Below are 14,016 nucleotides of genomic sequence, written 5' to 3' on the forward strand. Positions count from 1 at the left end.
CCCGAGGGGAGGGCCCAGAGAGCCCCCCGCCCGAGACCCCAGCGGAGGAGCCAAAGCCCACGCCCAGCAGACGACCAGAGCCACGCCGAACAGGCAGCCGGCGGGCACCCGCCGGTGAGCCCAGAGCCAGCAAGGACCCGACCCCAGGCCAGGAGGACCCGGAATGGATGCAGCACCAGGAGCAGCCCGCCCAGGGCGAACGACCACACCCCAAGCCGCATAAGGCACCAGGGGGCCGCTGGGAGTCCCCCCGCCAGTCCCCAGGCACCCCAACCCAGCCCCCCCGGGCGCCCCAGATGCTGATGCCGCCCGCGCCACGAGCTTCAGTTCTTTAAAGCCAGGGCCCCCTCCAGAGGCCAAGCCAGACCGCCCCGCCGGGATGTGGCCCCCTAATCCCACCCCGACACTCTGCCTCACGGGGGACTGCCCAAGCAGGGGCCGCACCAGAAGGTATGCAAGGGCGCGGCACGCGCCACCCGCCCCAGAAGACCCCCGCCAGGACCGGCCCGGCCAGCCGGCCAAGCATGAATCGATTTTTAACTGCCTTACGATTAATCGTTACATCCCTAATAGACACTCAAAGCGCTTTCACTCCACACGTAGTGGTGGTAAGCTACTATTGTAGCCACAGCTGCCCTGCCATAGATTGACGGAAGCAAGGCTGCCATAGTGCGCCATCAGCCCCTCCGACCACCAACACTCACTCACACACTACATTCATACTAGGCAATGTGGGTGAAGTGCCTTGCCCTAGGACACAATGACAAATACCACTGGGGTGACTGTCCCCCACTGTGACACCTGGAATTCTCAGTGGTCTCCCATCCAACTACTGACCAGGCCCAGGGCCTGTACTACAAAGCCGGATAAGTTTATTCTGAATTTATCTCCGTGAGCGAGTTTCACCAAACCAAACATTTTCCGTCAGAGCGCAGCTGTCCTACGAAACAGAATACGTGCACATTTCTGTGATAGGGTGGAGACTGCAGCATCAGACCAATCGCAATCACGGAGAAATGTCACTGTGTAGAGCAAGTTATGTCACAATTGAGGAATAATTCTTTAAAAATATGAAGAATTAAAATCCATAATTCAGACTAAAAACAACATTGCTGCTGTAGTAAAAAAGGAGGGAAAGAATGCAGACAGGAAGCTGCCGACACTGTTAATGCATAAAAGCGTGAGATTATACAATATATTAAGACATTATATACAGACGTGTTTCTATTCAGGTAGTCCTCCTCTATTTATCACACACACACTGGGATGACAATGCATTTCACTGTAGTATGTTCCTGCTGAGGCTGACAGCTTAACCAGCGTTACCTGTCAGCGTATGAATGAAATAATTCATTAATGAGTTAATCTGTCCAATACGGAAAGATCAGATGATTGTAGATGAATCCATCAGATGTAAATCTACACCGATGTCAGAGGTAAATGAAACGATTGCATTTATACAATAATAATCTTTCTTTTCTAAACATGGCAGTCAGATCTGCACCAGCCACAATCTCCTAACAATGGGCAGGTCATTTTACAAGAGAACTGATTGGTCAGGAGGCGGGACTTTTGTACTTGCTCATATCTTATCCACTTCATAACCTGGTCCTGACCAGGTTAGGTGTTCAGCGTAAGTTACCATGGTGATTAAGCCTGGTAAGACATTATCCAGCGTCGTAGTACATCACACACTGTGTGACGACCAGGTGGGAGAGGGGTCGTCTTCTGATCCAGAGGTTGGGGTTCGATCCCTGTCTATGTGTCTTTGGGCAAGACACTGAACCCTAAGTTCATAAATTGTTTAATATCAAACACATCTGGGACTTCTGCGTAAAACTGATCAATCATTCATGCTGTAGTTCTCTGTTGTGTCCAGGAACGACCTGTTTAGTTGCTCTGTTGTCGGATCGAGAGCTCACTGTGGCGAATGTTGGAGACTCACGCGGCGTGTTGTGTGACAAAGATGGAAATGCAGTCGCCTTGTCACATGACCACAAGCCGTATCAGCTGAAGGAACGCAAGAGGATCAAGAGAGCAGGTACATAGAACAAGAACACATGAAAACAGTAGCTGGGTTTCCATTACAGATTTTCGCAAAATAAAAGCCATGTGCGTTGTTTAGTGCAGGAGCCTCGTAACTACCGTGAAATCTCATCCCGCGAGACTTCGCTGCAGAAAGACGGACGCTCAGAACCTCCTTATAACACTCTGTATTTCTTAGTTGTTTCACATCTAATGTGGCAGTAATGATTAGTATAATGCTAAGAAATGTCACTGTCTCCTCTTCTGTTTACACGTACCACGCCATGTTTTCTCGGAGAGAAGTGGTCATGTGACCACGTTCTGTAACATGTATTTGTGGAAAAAGTGTTTCCATGGCGCTTTTGCGACACATTTCAATATTGAAACATCCTCATGAAAGTGTCAAATCTTTTGAGCGATATTTGAGTGTTTTTTTCGAAATTCAGGTGTTTCCATTACCAACTTTATTGTGTTATTCAGATTTTGCGCATTTCCAAGAGTAATGGAAACGCAGCAAGTGATTCTCAACTGGTGCGTTGGGACCCAAAAGTGGGTCGGGGACCTGTACTGGGTGGGTCGTGGACTGCTGGTCAAAAATAAATACAGTAAATACTTATTGTCTCTCATGTTGGACTCTTATTTTGAAACTTTTTTTTGACAGGCATGCTGTGAATTGCATGTTGCGCTGCAAAAATGACAGATTTATGTTTTAAATAAGATTATATATATGTGTGTTTTCAACAGCAATTTTTGAAAAACTATATTTGGTTTGTTGAATTCTAAAAAAAGTGGGTCGCGATTTAATGACGTTGGCAAAATGTGGGTCCCAGGGTGAGACCATAGACTGTAAAAAAGATGGACGTGGCATCCTCCATAGTTCACACTCAACATTCTTGAAGCCAAAGTACAGTGCTTAGGGGCGCAGCCATCTTGCAAATTTGACGTCATTTGGAGGCAGTCTGCGCAGTAGGGTCCTGCGGGAGGAGCCCTGGTAACACGCCCCGCCCATTTAGTGTACTGCCCAATCATTGACTGTCAATTATCATGATATGACCTCAAATCCTGTATTTCAACCTTAAATAACTTATTTAAAACAAACTTCACAGATTTAATGATCACAGCAGAGTTTAGGTTTGAAAAAAAAAAACTGTGATGAGCATTTTAACTTTACAGTTTGACCCAAATCCCATCCGTTATCATTGAGGAGGCGGGGTTTATGACCTATACTGCAGCCAGTCAGCAGGGGGAGCTCTAAAAAAAGCTTCACTTTTGGAAGAGCTTTTCACGTCCTTCTTTTTTAGTCTATGGATGAGACCAGTTGAGAACCCCTGCTTTAAAATGAATGAGATGGGAAGTAGTTTTACTCACCTTTTGCTGCCATCTGCTGGGAAAGGTTGGAATAGCGACGTTTTAAATGATAACAAAACTATGGGATGAACTGGGAACCAGTCCGGTTCTCTGCTTTATGAAAAAGGTTCTCTATCTCTGTGGTTTCACCACATTGACTGACATTAACTTTTTTTTTTTTTTTGCTTTCATTTTCAGGAGGATTTATTAGTTTTAATGGATCATGGAGAGTCCAGGGGATCCTGGCGATGTCCCGCTCCCTCGGGGATTACCCTCTCAAGCACCTCAACGTAGTCATCCCTGATCCTGATATAATGACCTTTGACCTGGACAAACTGCAGCCAGAGTTCTTAATCCTGGCGTCTGATGGCCTGTGGGACGCCTTTAGTAATGAGGAGGCTGTGAAGTTTGTCCGTGAGCGACTAGACGAGCCTCACTTTGGTGCCAAGAGCATCGTCCTTCAGTCGTTTTACCGCGGCTGCCCCGACAACATCACAGTCATGGTGGTGAAGTTTAAAAGCGGGGTAGGCGGGAACAGCAAGGCCGGAGAGTAGGTTTGATAGCGTATGTGTTGTGTTGTGTGATTGAGGCGATTGGCTTCTCCATCACACAACGAACAGGGAGAGTACAGCACACACACACACACACACGCTTAATGACATGCAGGTACCTGCTTTCTGGTCTGTTAGATAACTGAAAAACTCTAAATACTGAACTGCAGAATGACTCTATATGTGAGAATGTGTCTTAACCAGCACACATCAGATTGTAATTCTTTAACTACTGTTAAATGTAAATGCACGATAATAACACAGCTTCACTGGAGGATTGAACTACTGCCTATTTAATGATACTGGGGAAACAATTACAGGCATATTTTAATATTTCTGACCAGAAAGTGGTTAAAATTTGTTAAAACTCAAGTAATGGCACACCTTATCGTTGGAATTCTTACCCCCTGCAGATTTGACAGATATGACAAATTTGACTATTGTACTTATCTTTGGCTACATTCAGCTCCATTAGATAATTGATTTATTTAACAACGCAAAGGTGAATCCAAAATGAGCTATAGGCCCTCTGATGGATGACTCAGTGGTTTTGGGTTAACACTACTGTGTCTTATAGAGGGTTGATGGTTCTTATCTCCGTGGTAATGCACTTGTCTATCTGGCCAGAGTTTGCATGTAGTATGTTGGAGAAGGAGGTACCTTACAATCCTGAACAAGCAAGTAAAGAAGACAACTGACCTGCTCTCACATCTTAATTCTATTGAGTATTAGTTGCAATGCACACTTTTGGAATCAGGAACCGAAAGATTAAAATGTAATATGCTGCTAATGATCTTACAGACCGTTTTATAGCTAATTGAAATACGACAGTGATTTAATTTTTTAGGTTTTTTTTTTTACAAAAGTTATGCTTTGAGACTATTTTAAAAGTCTCCTTGACATGAATCATGATTTAGACATACACTAAATCAATTAATACCACTTTTAAACAGAAATGTAATGAAATGCAATTCAAATGAAGGAAAATAATAGTAACGTAAGTGTAACTAGAAGTCATTTGGATGATTAAATCCTCAACAGATTTAGAGCAAGACTAAAATGAATTATGATGAAAAAAATAGGACTAAAACAAAAGATCAAATTTGATAATGAATCAGAATTTGAAATTAAAATTGACAGCACTTTGCAGCATAAAGTTAGGAGTAATTCAAATAGTCTTGTCTTGAGAGTCAAAAAACAAAAAAAACAAATGTTTTTTTTATTTTAAAGTTACCTTATATGTGTATTGGGCAAATAAATATATTTTTATTATATAAAATATTTCATTCTCCTTTGATATTTTTACTTTGATGCTAAATATTATCAATATATTGAAAATACTTTTAAACAGACTCGTACTGAACATTGTTGATCATCATGTCTGCAGCAGGCGCGTAGCAATATCTGAAAACACACTGTTTTATAATGCAACATGATAGTTTGAATGTTAAATGAGCAAATGCTGGAGGGTATTCATTTTGTATTTGCCTCTTTCACTCTTCACTTGAGTCTCCAAGAGAATCAGAACGTGCTTCGGCTTCTCCTTATTGAACTTTGACAGTTTGCATGTGCGAGGACTCGGGTGACGGCTTTTGACTTGAAAAGCACATGACATAACTTCGCTCCTTTGCTATGACAAGCAAACTAAAACAGACTCATACTGGACTGTACAGACGCAGACAGAATCCTAGCAATTTGAAAAATGATGTGAAGCAATACCAGTGTCACTGACAGGAACGGCCTGTCAAGGAAAGTTACTGCAAACTATACTTGATTTACTGTTGTCTTAGATTCAACTGTGTTTTATGATGTGTTTTTAGTTCAGATAAATGTTGTTTTTATTTAACAACTGACCTGTTGCCTTATTTATCGTTGAGTTTTTGGATGTTTCGACTGCCCAGTCAGTATACTGTGTTCTCCTTTTAATGTCCTTCTGTTCATGAGCAGAAGTTTACATTAAAAATATATGACTCAAACAAATTAAATAAATACTTGGTCAAAAATGAACCATGTATATGTCGCCTGAGAGAATTAAACTCCTAAATCAGAAATGAATCAGTTTCTTATTTGAAATGACAAAGTACATTTAGCCTCTGTTAGATATAACCAGGTTTGGGGGAAATTATATTTGTAATGATAATGAATTACAATCGCAATTGTAATTCTAAAAATTGACAGCTGTTGTAATTGTAATTGAGTCCAGATAATTAACTTTGTAAATGTAATTACCATGGACATGCAATAGAAACAGTCAGTTACAATTTTATTAAACACAAAACAGGTCTATGGCTTACATGTATCTAGTTAACAAATATTAAAATGTTTCAAATTCAATTTTCCTGCTACCTCAGTTAATTTCACACTCATACAGGTGGTTAGGGTTTAGTGGGTTAGAATTAGGATATAATAGAATTTTTCTTCTATTTTACAAAGTAACATTACTGTGAATGTAACTAAACTGTAACTGTTTTATACAAAAAGTGAATATCAATTGCTTATTTCCAACTCTTGTCCCTCGTTGGGCTTTTACAGATGATATACTGTATGTAAAGAAGGAAAAACGACAACGTACACATAAAAACCTGCATACAATCATTACGTTACACGAATAAAAGTTAGTAAAATTGTAATTGAACTTTAGGAATTGAGAACATAATTGTAATTGACTTTCAGGGGACAAATTGTAATTGTAATGTGTTTGTAATTGGGAAAATGCTGGTTATCATAATCATAACTGAACTGTAATTGAACATGGATGATTGAAAATGTAATTGTAATTGAAAAATGGAATTGACCCCAACCCTGCATGTAACATACATCAATATAGTTTTTGCACAATGAGTGTAGTCAAGTCAACAGCTATGGATCAGAGACGTCAAAGTCACCTACCCATCAATCCACTTTAATTATAAGCACATTTTACAAATAAATAAAAATAAAAAATTAGCCAAATAAGTTTTGACAATATTTTTTCATTATTCCACATATATCGTTTTTTGTTCTTTATTATTACTCCTTTGTTTTATCTTCATTCATTAATTTTACACAGACATACTTCTACAAACCATGAGGAGGAAAATGAAGATAGTAACAGTCCATATCTGAAATGTGGATTGTGCAGACTGTAATGTATTTTATCAAACTTGTTTATGCACACATACAATTATTTCTTTAAAGAATGATTTGGTTTTATTTTAGAACGCAGGAACTGTTAATCTCTGTTTTTGCATTCTATTTGCAGAGTGACACGGTTTTCACTTTAAATAGGAAAAAGGAATATTATTTAATATTGATACTCCACATTAAGTTAAAAACATCTTTCCCAGTATTGTTAATTCCCCCCTTTTTTAAAATATTGTATGGTTATCGGGAGCTCAGTACCAAACTGAACTTTATATAATGTCCCACCTCTAGTTCAATTAAATTCAACTTTATTTATATAGTTATATAAACTGTATATAAAATACAAAGTCACCTCAAAGCGCTTAACAAAATATAAAGGTCATAGTAAGAAAGAGAGAACCCAACAAGATCCACATGAACAACCTTTTAATGACAGTGGGAAGAAAAAACTCCCTTTTTTATTGGAAGAAATCTCCAGCGTAACCAGGTTCAGAGGTGGCAGCCATCTGCATCGACTGGTTGGGGTTAGTGAACAGAAGGTCAAACAGGATAGGATGGAAGGATAGTCCATTAAAGTGTCCCAGACTAGTTGAGCCACGAACCACTGATCAGTCCATTAAAGTGTCCCAGACTAGTTGAGCCATGAGCCATTGATCAGGAACCACCAGCTCCAGCATCAAGACACCTGAAACAGAAAATAGAGCCCTCAGAGGGCGAGGAGAAGGCACAGACTGCATGAAAAACATAAAGTTACACTCGTTCTTAGTGGTTAGATTAATATTAATATTAAACGTCATGCGGCCACCCACCACGGTCTGAAATGCTACCACTACAGACAAGGTTTCGTCTTGTCCAGGGCACAATAGTGATCTCAGTGACCACTACAGCGGGGATGCTTGTCTGCTTTAATTATCACAATTATACGGTGTACGCTTTAGTAAATAAGTAGGTTTTGAATGTAACGATCTCTCGCATTGGTCTGAGGTTTTGAGCATTTAGTTGTTGCCATTGCAGGATGAGTGAAATGGAGCAGAGATGATCTCATCAGAAAGTGTAATGAAAGGATAGATAAGCTCCTTAAAAAATGAAGTGCAACATGCTCCATTTGAAGAATCTGGTCAGTGGTTTGAGCCATGCATTTGACTCAGTCAACACCACATTTGCTTGTGAGGTCATCGAGAGGACCTTCGGTTCCTGGCTTGGTTGGAGCCATGCTGAGGAAACAGCCAGCACCATCCTTGGGCAGGTTATGTGCTGTTGGGGTCTGAGCCAGGTCTGAGATCAAGTCATCTCAATAACTTTCGTCAGGCTAGATTTTTGACATCTCTGATTAACACACGTCATTTATACCCACGTGTTCAGTCAATTACATGTATTTAATCCCCATTACAGAATCACAGGGGTCCACTCTGAGACCTGAAGATTATTTTTGAACATGAACATAATAAAATGTAGTACAATCAACAAAAGACACAGGGTCTTTAAAACAAACAAAAGTATCAGTTTTCATGTCATATGAAGAATCGAAAACTAATTGTCAATTCTAAATTTTGATCCTTCATCGCAGACTCATGAAGTAATAGTCCCATCTTCTTCAAGGGCATTTTTACTCTTGAAGTAATACCATCATGCATGCATTTCTGTTGTTGTAGTTGAGAAGTTTAAAGCACATCCTAAATTAAAACTTCTGCCTACATGGGCAGCAGCCTTTGTTCTTTTCATCTCCCCTGATGGAAACTGTTTGGTCCAGCCAAACACGTATTTCATTTCCAACCTGGTCGGCCCAGGTTGGAAATGAAATACGTGTTTACAGGGTGTTAGAATATCACAGTGGAGGGGATGAAGACCCACTTGATTGACACATTTTATGTTCCTTTAAGCAATAAGATTACAATCGAAAGGATTCAAATCATTTGTGCTCTTGTTCATACCTATAAAAGCTTAATGTCAACCTAATAGCTTTCAACAACCGCAGGGCAGTGAGATGACTGTGTGATCACGGGAAAATACACATGAGAAGCTCAATGTCTTGTGATAATTGCACGGGGCCACAAATAGCAGCCCAGCCTATTATAACTCCACTGCCCTGTCTGTAAGGAAACCAAACTCCACTGACTGGGAGTGCACACGCAGTCACCACCACACCGACTTTAGTGACGACGCGCACCAACTGCAGATACCCGGAATAGCTCGAACATGAGCTGATCCAAATACCTGAGCTAGCGTTGCAGCATGTTTTAGTTCAATAGCTGTAAAAACGAGTGCGTCACTCTGCAGCTTGACGGGAAAGCTGTGCCTTGTTCTGCATTTAACTGACTGTTTAAAAGCAAGACAAGTGTGTGGAGTCAATAAGGTAGAAGGTAGAAGTCAACATCAAACACAGGACTGCAATTATTTGATCGAGCTGAGAGGATATTTAAAAGCAAATAACGACAAAATGGGACACAACGGATCCAAATCCTCAATCGAAGCCCGTGTGATATTTCAACGCGTTGGTCCAGGAGACATGTGTCCGAAAATGGATACAGGCTGCACCCCAGGCTCTGTTGTCCACATTCAGAGGAAGGTTACCACTGAGACGGCTGGCTTCCATTCCTCCACCCGGGGACTGGACAAGTTACCACCTCACTCATGGGCCAAAACCCGCTGTGACGCCAGAGCACTGGTGTACGTGATGGACAACCCAACTGGAGGCGTTTGGGTGAAGCCCGGACATAAGTGGGGCAGATCTTGAGAAAATCAAGAAAGGAAAATGATGTAATCATTTAAAACGGAGATCCTGGATGTTGTCTGTGACTTTGTCTTCGTCAGAGTAGCAGATGCCATATATCTTGGGCTCCTACACTGCGGTGCGCTTCTGTTTGCGCCTCCACTGGATGCATTAGCTGCCCCGAGCTACGAGGGCTTTGATGGGCACTGCAACCAGGAGAAGTTGAGACAACTCTGACTGATTGAAAAAGATGGCAAAATCTTGGAAACATCATGGGATGCGAATGGTCATGAAGGTCATGAGAGCCAAGATGACGTGGTTCTAGTCTTGGACATTGTCTGGATAAGTTTGACTTTTTCACAAATGTACACAGCTTATTTAGTCAAAATGTGAAAATGAAAAGAGTTTATTCCTATGTAACACCGCATAAAAACTCTACCAAACTGTGCAAAGCCGTGACATCTGTGTTCTAATGATAAGTTGATAATGTAACCTTTTTTACCATTATATTCTTTATTTACTTGTTTATATTGTATCTTCTTAATAATATGCCATGTTTACTTGTGCAACTATACTATAAAACTAAAAGCCTTAAGCTAATATGAACTGAAATAATGTTGCCATCTCAAATGTCGAGGCAGATTACTAAGTGGGTCAGTGAATGTGATGGCTGTGATAAACGTGCGCTCAGTTGGCGTCACTTGTTTTTGTAAGTGTAAGTGTAAGTGTCATCAAACCAAAACCATTTACTGACTGTCTGAATAATTCAACCATTTCTTTGGAAAAGATTATTGTGTGAGATACAGTATTTCTTTCTTTCTTTCTTTCTTTATGAAAATTAAAAATTTGTCACCAGGATAAAGCAAACAACAATATGGTGTTGCAATTAACTTTATTGACCAGTCTTTGATTTTATGTAAGAAATGATCTCACTGTGTTTTTGAACTAACTCTTGATTTGGTCTATTTATTTGGGTGTAACATATGTGAAATCAAAAAATTAAACCTGTTCTATGTAATCATTGGCAGAGGAACATTGAGATTTGCAATCAGGAGGTTGTGACAAAAGCAAGGAGGAAATCCTGCGCAAGACCAACAAAAGAAAAGAAAGATCAACTAAAGAAGACCCCCATCAGTGTTCATGAGAACTACCGTATATATTACTGAAATGTAACAGGATGTGCTACCAAACAAACTGAACATAATGGGGAGAAGTTGTACAGAAATCCAACAGCCAAGTCATTAAAATCTGTTTCCAAATTGTATGAATGTGTGAATGGATCTTGTGTTTTTCATACTGTGCAAACCCCATTTACTGTATGTATGAAACAAAGTGTTGTTCTAATACAGACTGCTGGGAAACAACAACATCGTTCATGTATGGATGACTGAACGTTACCCCTTTTTTTAATAAATTGTTACAGGTAAAGTTTCCCCCTCCATCCGACATGTTAACATTATGATGTCATGGCAAAGGCAAATGACCAAGACCTGAACAACTTCCACAGCTATAAACCTCTCACAAAAGTTGGAATATTTGACATTAACGATCAGAGTTGGGGTCAATTATAATTGTAATTGCATAATTGATAATTAATTACAATGATGGCATTATTATAAATGTAATTGTAATTTTAAAAATCTGTTGTAATCATATACTGAATTGTAAATTAGTTCAGATAATTGACTGTAATTGCATCAAAATTCAATAAAAAATGTGTCAATTAATTAAGGCAAAAACTGGGGAACCATGTTACAGTTCTATGTACAGTTCTATGCTAACAGAAAGCTAACACAAGAGGAAGGTGAACTTTTATTAGGTAATTTATTTCAGGCTCAGTATTTGTAATTCAATTGTAATTGAACTTTAGAAATTGAGAACATAATTGTAATTGATTTTCAGGGGATAAAACTATATATATATGCTGTAGCCACTCTTCTAGTTTGAGGGTCACTGCACCGAGTGCCCCGACGACCACAAGCACCACTGATGCCTTCACCCTCCAAGCCTTCTCCAGCTCTTCTCTGAGCCCCAGGTATTTTTCTAATTTCTCATGTTCCTTTTTCCTGATGTTGCAGTCACTTGGTATTGCTATGTCGACCACAACGGCTTTCCTCTGCTCTTTGTCCACCACCACAATGTCCGGTTGGTTCACCATTACCATTCTGTCCGTCTGTATCTGGAAGTCCCACAGGATCTTAGCTAGGTCATTTTCTACCACCTTTGGGGTTTCCAGCCCATATGCTCTGCACAGATGTTTCTGTACACTATGCCAGCCACTTGGTTATGGCGCTCCATGCAAGCTTTCTCTACCAGCATCTTACACCCTGCAGTTATGTGCTGGATTGTCTCAATGGCCTCTTTGCACAGTCTACACCTGGGGTCTTGTCTGGTGTGGTAGATCTGGGCCTCTATTGCTCTGGTGCTCAAGGCCTGCTCCTGTGCAGCCATGATGAGTGCCTCTGTGCTGTCCTTCAGTCCAGCTCTGTCTAGCTATTGGTACAATTTCCTGACATTCGCCACTTCAGTTATGTTTCGGTGGTACATCCCATGTAGGGGCTTGTCCTCCCATGACGAAACCTCCAGCACCTCATCCATCTTCTGTTCCCCATTGTCTGAGACATTTACTGAGCACGTCATCTGTTGGAGCCTTGTCCTTAATGTACTTATTTCTAGTGACTAGGACTAGTGAGCTCTCACACACTACACCTCGGCCTCCTTCCTTACGGCTAGCGTACAGTCTCAGGGTGCTGGATTTGGGGTGGAACCCTCCGTGCATGGTTAGGAGCTTTTGTGTCTTAACATCTGTGGTCTGTATCTCATTCTTTGGCCAGCTTATTATTCCTGCAGGGTACCTGATTACTGGCAGGGCGTAGCTGTTTATTGCTCGAGACTTGTTCTTGCTATTGAGCTGGCTTCTTAGGACATGCCGTACTCGTTGGAGGTATTTGGCTGTAGCAGCTTTCCTTGTCATCTCTTCGAGGTTGCCATTTGCTTGTGGGATTCCGTGCTACTTGTAACTGTCCTCAATATCTGCTATTGTTCCTTCTGGGAGTGAGACCCTTTCTGTGTGGACTACCTTCCCTCTCTACCATCTGAAAACACTTCTCTAGTCCGAATGACATCCCAATGTCTGCGCTGTAGATTCGGGTGGTATGGATCAGTGAGTCTCTGTCTCGCTCATTCTTAGCGTACAGCTTGATGTCATCCATGTAGAGGAGGTGACTGATGGTGGCCCCGTTCCTGAGTTGGTATTCATAGCCAGTCTTGTTGATTATTTGGCTGAGGGGGTTCAAGCCTATGCAGAACAGCAGTGGGGACAGGGCGTCTCCTTGGTATATGCCACATTTGATGGAAACTTGTGCAAGTGGCTTGCCATTGGCCTCAAGGGTGGTTTTCCTCAACCTCATCGAGTTTGCAATGAAGGCTCTTAGAGTCCTGTTTATGTTGTATCGCTCCAAGCATTCAATTATTTTTCATCAAGGTGCTCTGGTTCCCCAGCACCTGATGCAGACCTTGTTTGGCTGGGTGACGTCTGAGCCGGCATGTCATTCATTTCATTGTCACTCATCATTGTATGAGGTAGGCAGTGGTGTGAAGGGTCTTGCCCAAGGACCCACACTGGCAGATGGTATATTGCTCATTTCCCCCAGCGTGGATTCGAACCCGGGACCTCCTGTGCGCAAGTCAGGTGATATATATATATATATATATATATATAATATGCAATGAAAATAAAATGTAAATGTCTAACTTAAAGACAAGCAATGTGAAATTAACAGTAAATATGCAACATGTTGACTTGTATATGAACTGTAATTATAAAAATGTGCTTCATATACCTTTTTATGTTTTCATTTAGGCTGTATTATAATGTTCACAGCATTTCTACATTAAAGGTCCAGTATTTTGCTATTTTTCCACACACAACCAACAGAAACAGAACTGTTTCAACTTTGGCACTCTGAATGAGGCTAAAGGAATGTATATCACTATAGCAAAAATCATTATAAAGTTATTTTTTTGTAATATCACACCTTTAACAAAGGTAGTCCTACAACATTCTCATCAGCTAATTGTATTTAGTAAGTGGTTAACAAGTGGTTATTTAAATTTCTTGTACACCTGTCTTAAAGAAAATGCCCCATATTTTCAAATCCAAAACTTGACAGGTATGTACAGAGAATCGGGCGTTTCTTCCACCTCTGGCTAATGTGTTGTTGTAGTCTCAGAGTATATGTAAGTTTTTCCATACTGTTG

At 40.8% G+C, this 14,016-nt stretch overlaps 1 protein-coding gene across 4 annotated transcripts in view; it reads left to right on the forward strand.

Annotated features, from left to right (window-relative positions):
- The window catches only part of ppm1la (protein phosphatase, Mg2+/Mn2+ dependent, 1La), a 39,409-nt gene that overhangs the window by 8,516 nt on the left and 16,877 nt on the right, over positions 1-14,016 (forward strand). For 2 of the 4 annotated variants that reach the window (XR_003675928.1, XR_003675927.1), the window contains exons 3-4: positions 1,880-2,041; positions 3,571-4,003. Coding sequence is in view for 1 of the 4 variants with exons in the window: in XM_028472283.1 (XP_028328084.1) it covers positions 1,880-2,041; positions 3,571-3,926 (518 nt within the window). In the remaining 3 variants the exon portion in view is untranslated. Of the gene's footprint in view, positions 1-1,879; positions 2,042-3,570; positions 5,775-14,016 lie in introns of those variants that run through there. The other 2 variants (XR_003675926.1, XM_028472283.1) reach the window with 2 other exon arrangements.

The sequence above is a fragment of the Gouania willdenowi genome, chromosome 17 (assembly GCF_900634775.1).
Source record: "Gouania willdenowi chromosome 17, fGouWil2.1, whole genome shotgun sequence".
Taxonomy (NCBI): Eukaryota; Metazoa; Chordata; class Actinopteri; order Blenniiformes; family Gobiesocidae; genus Gouania; species Gouania willdenowi.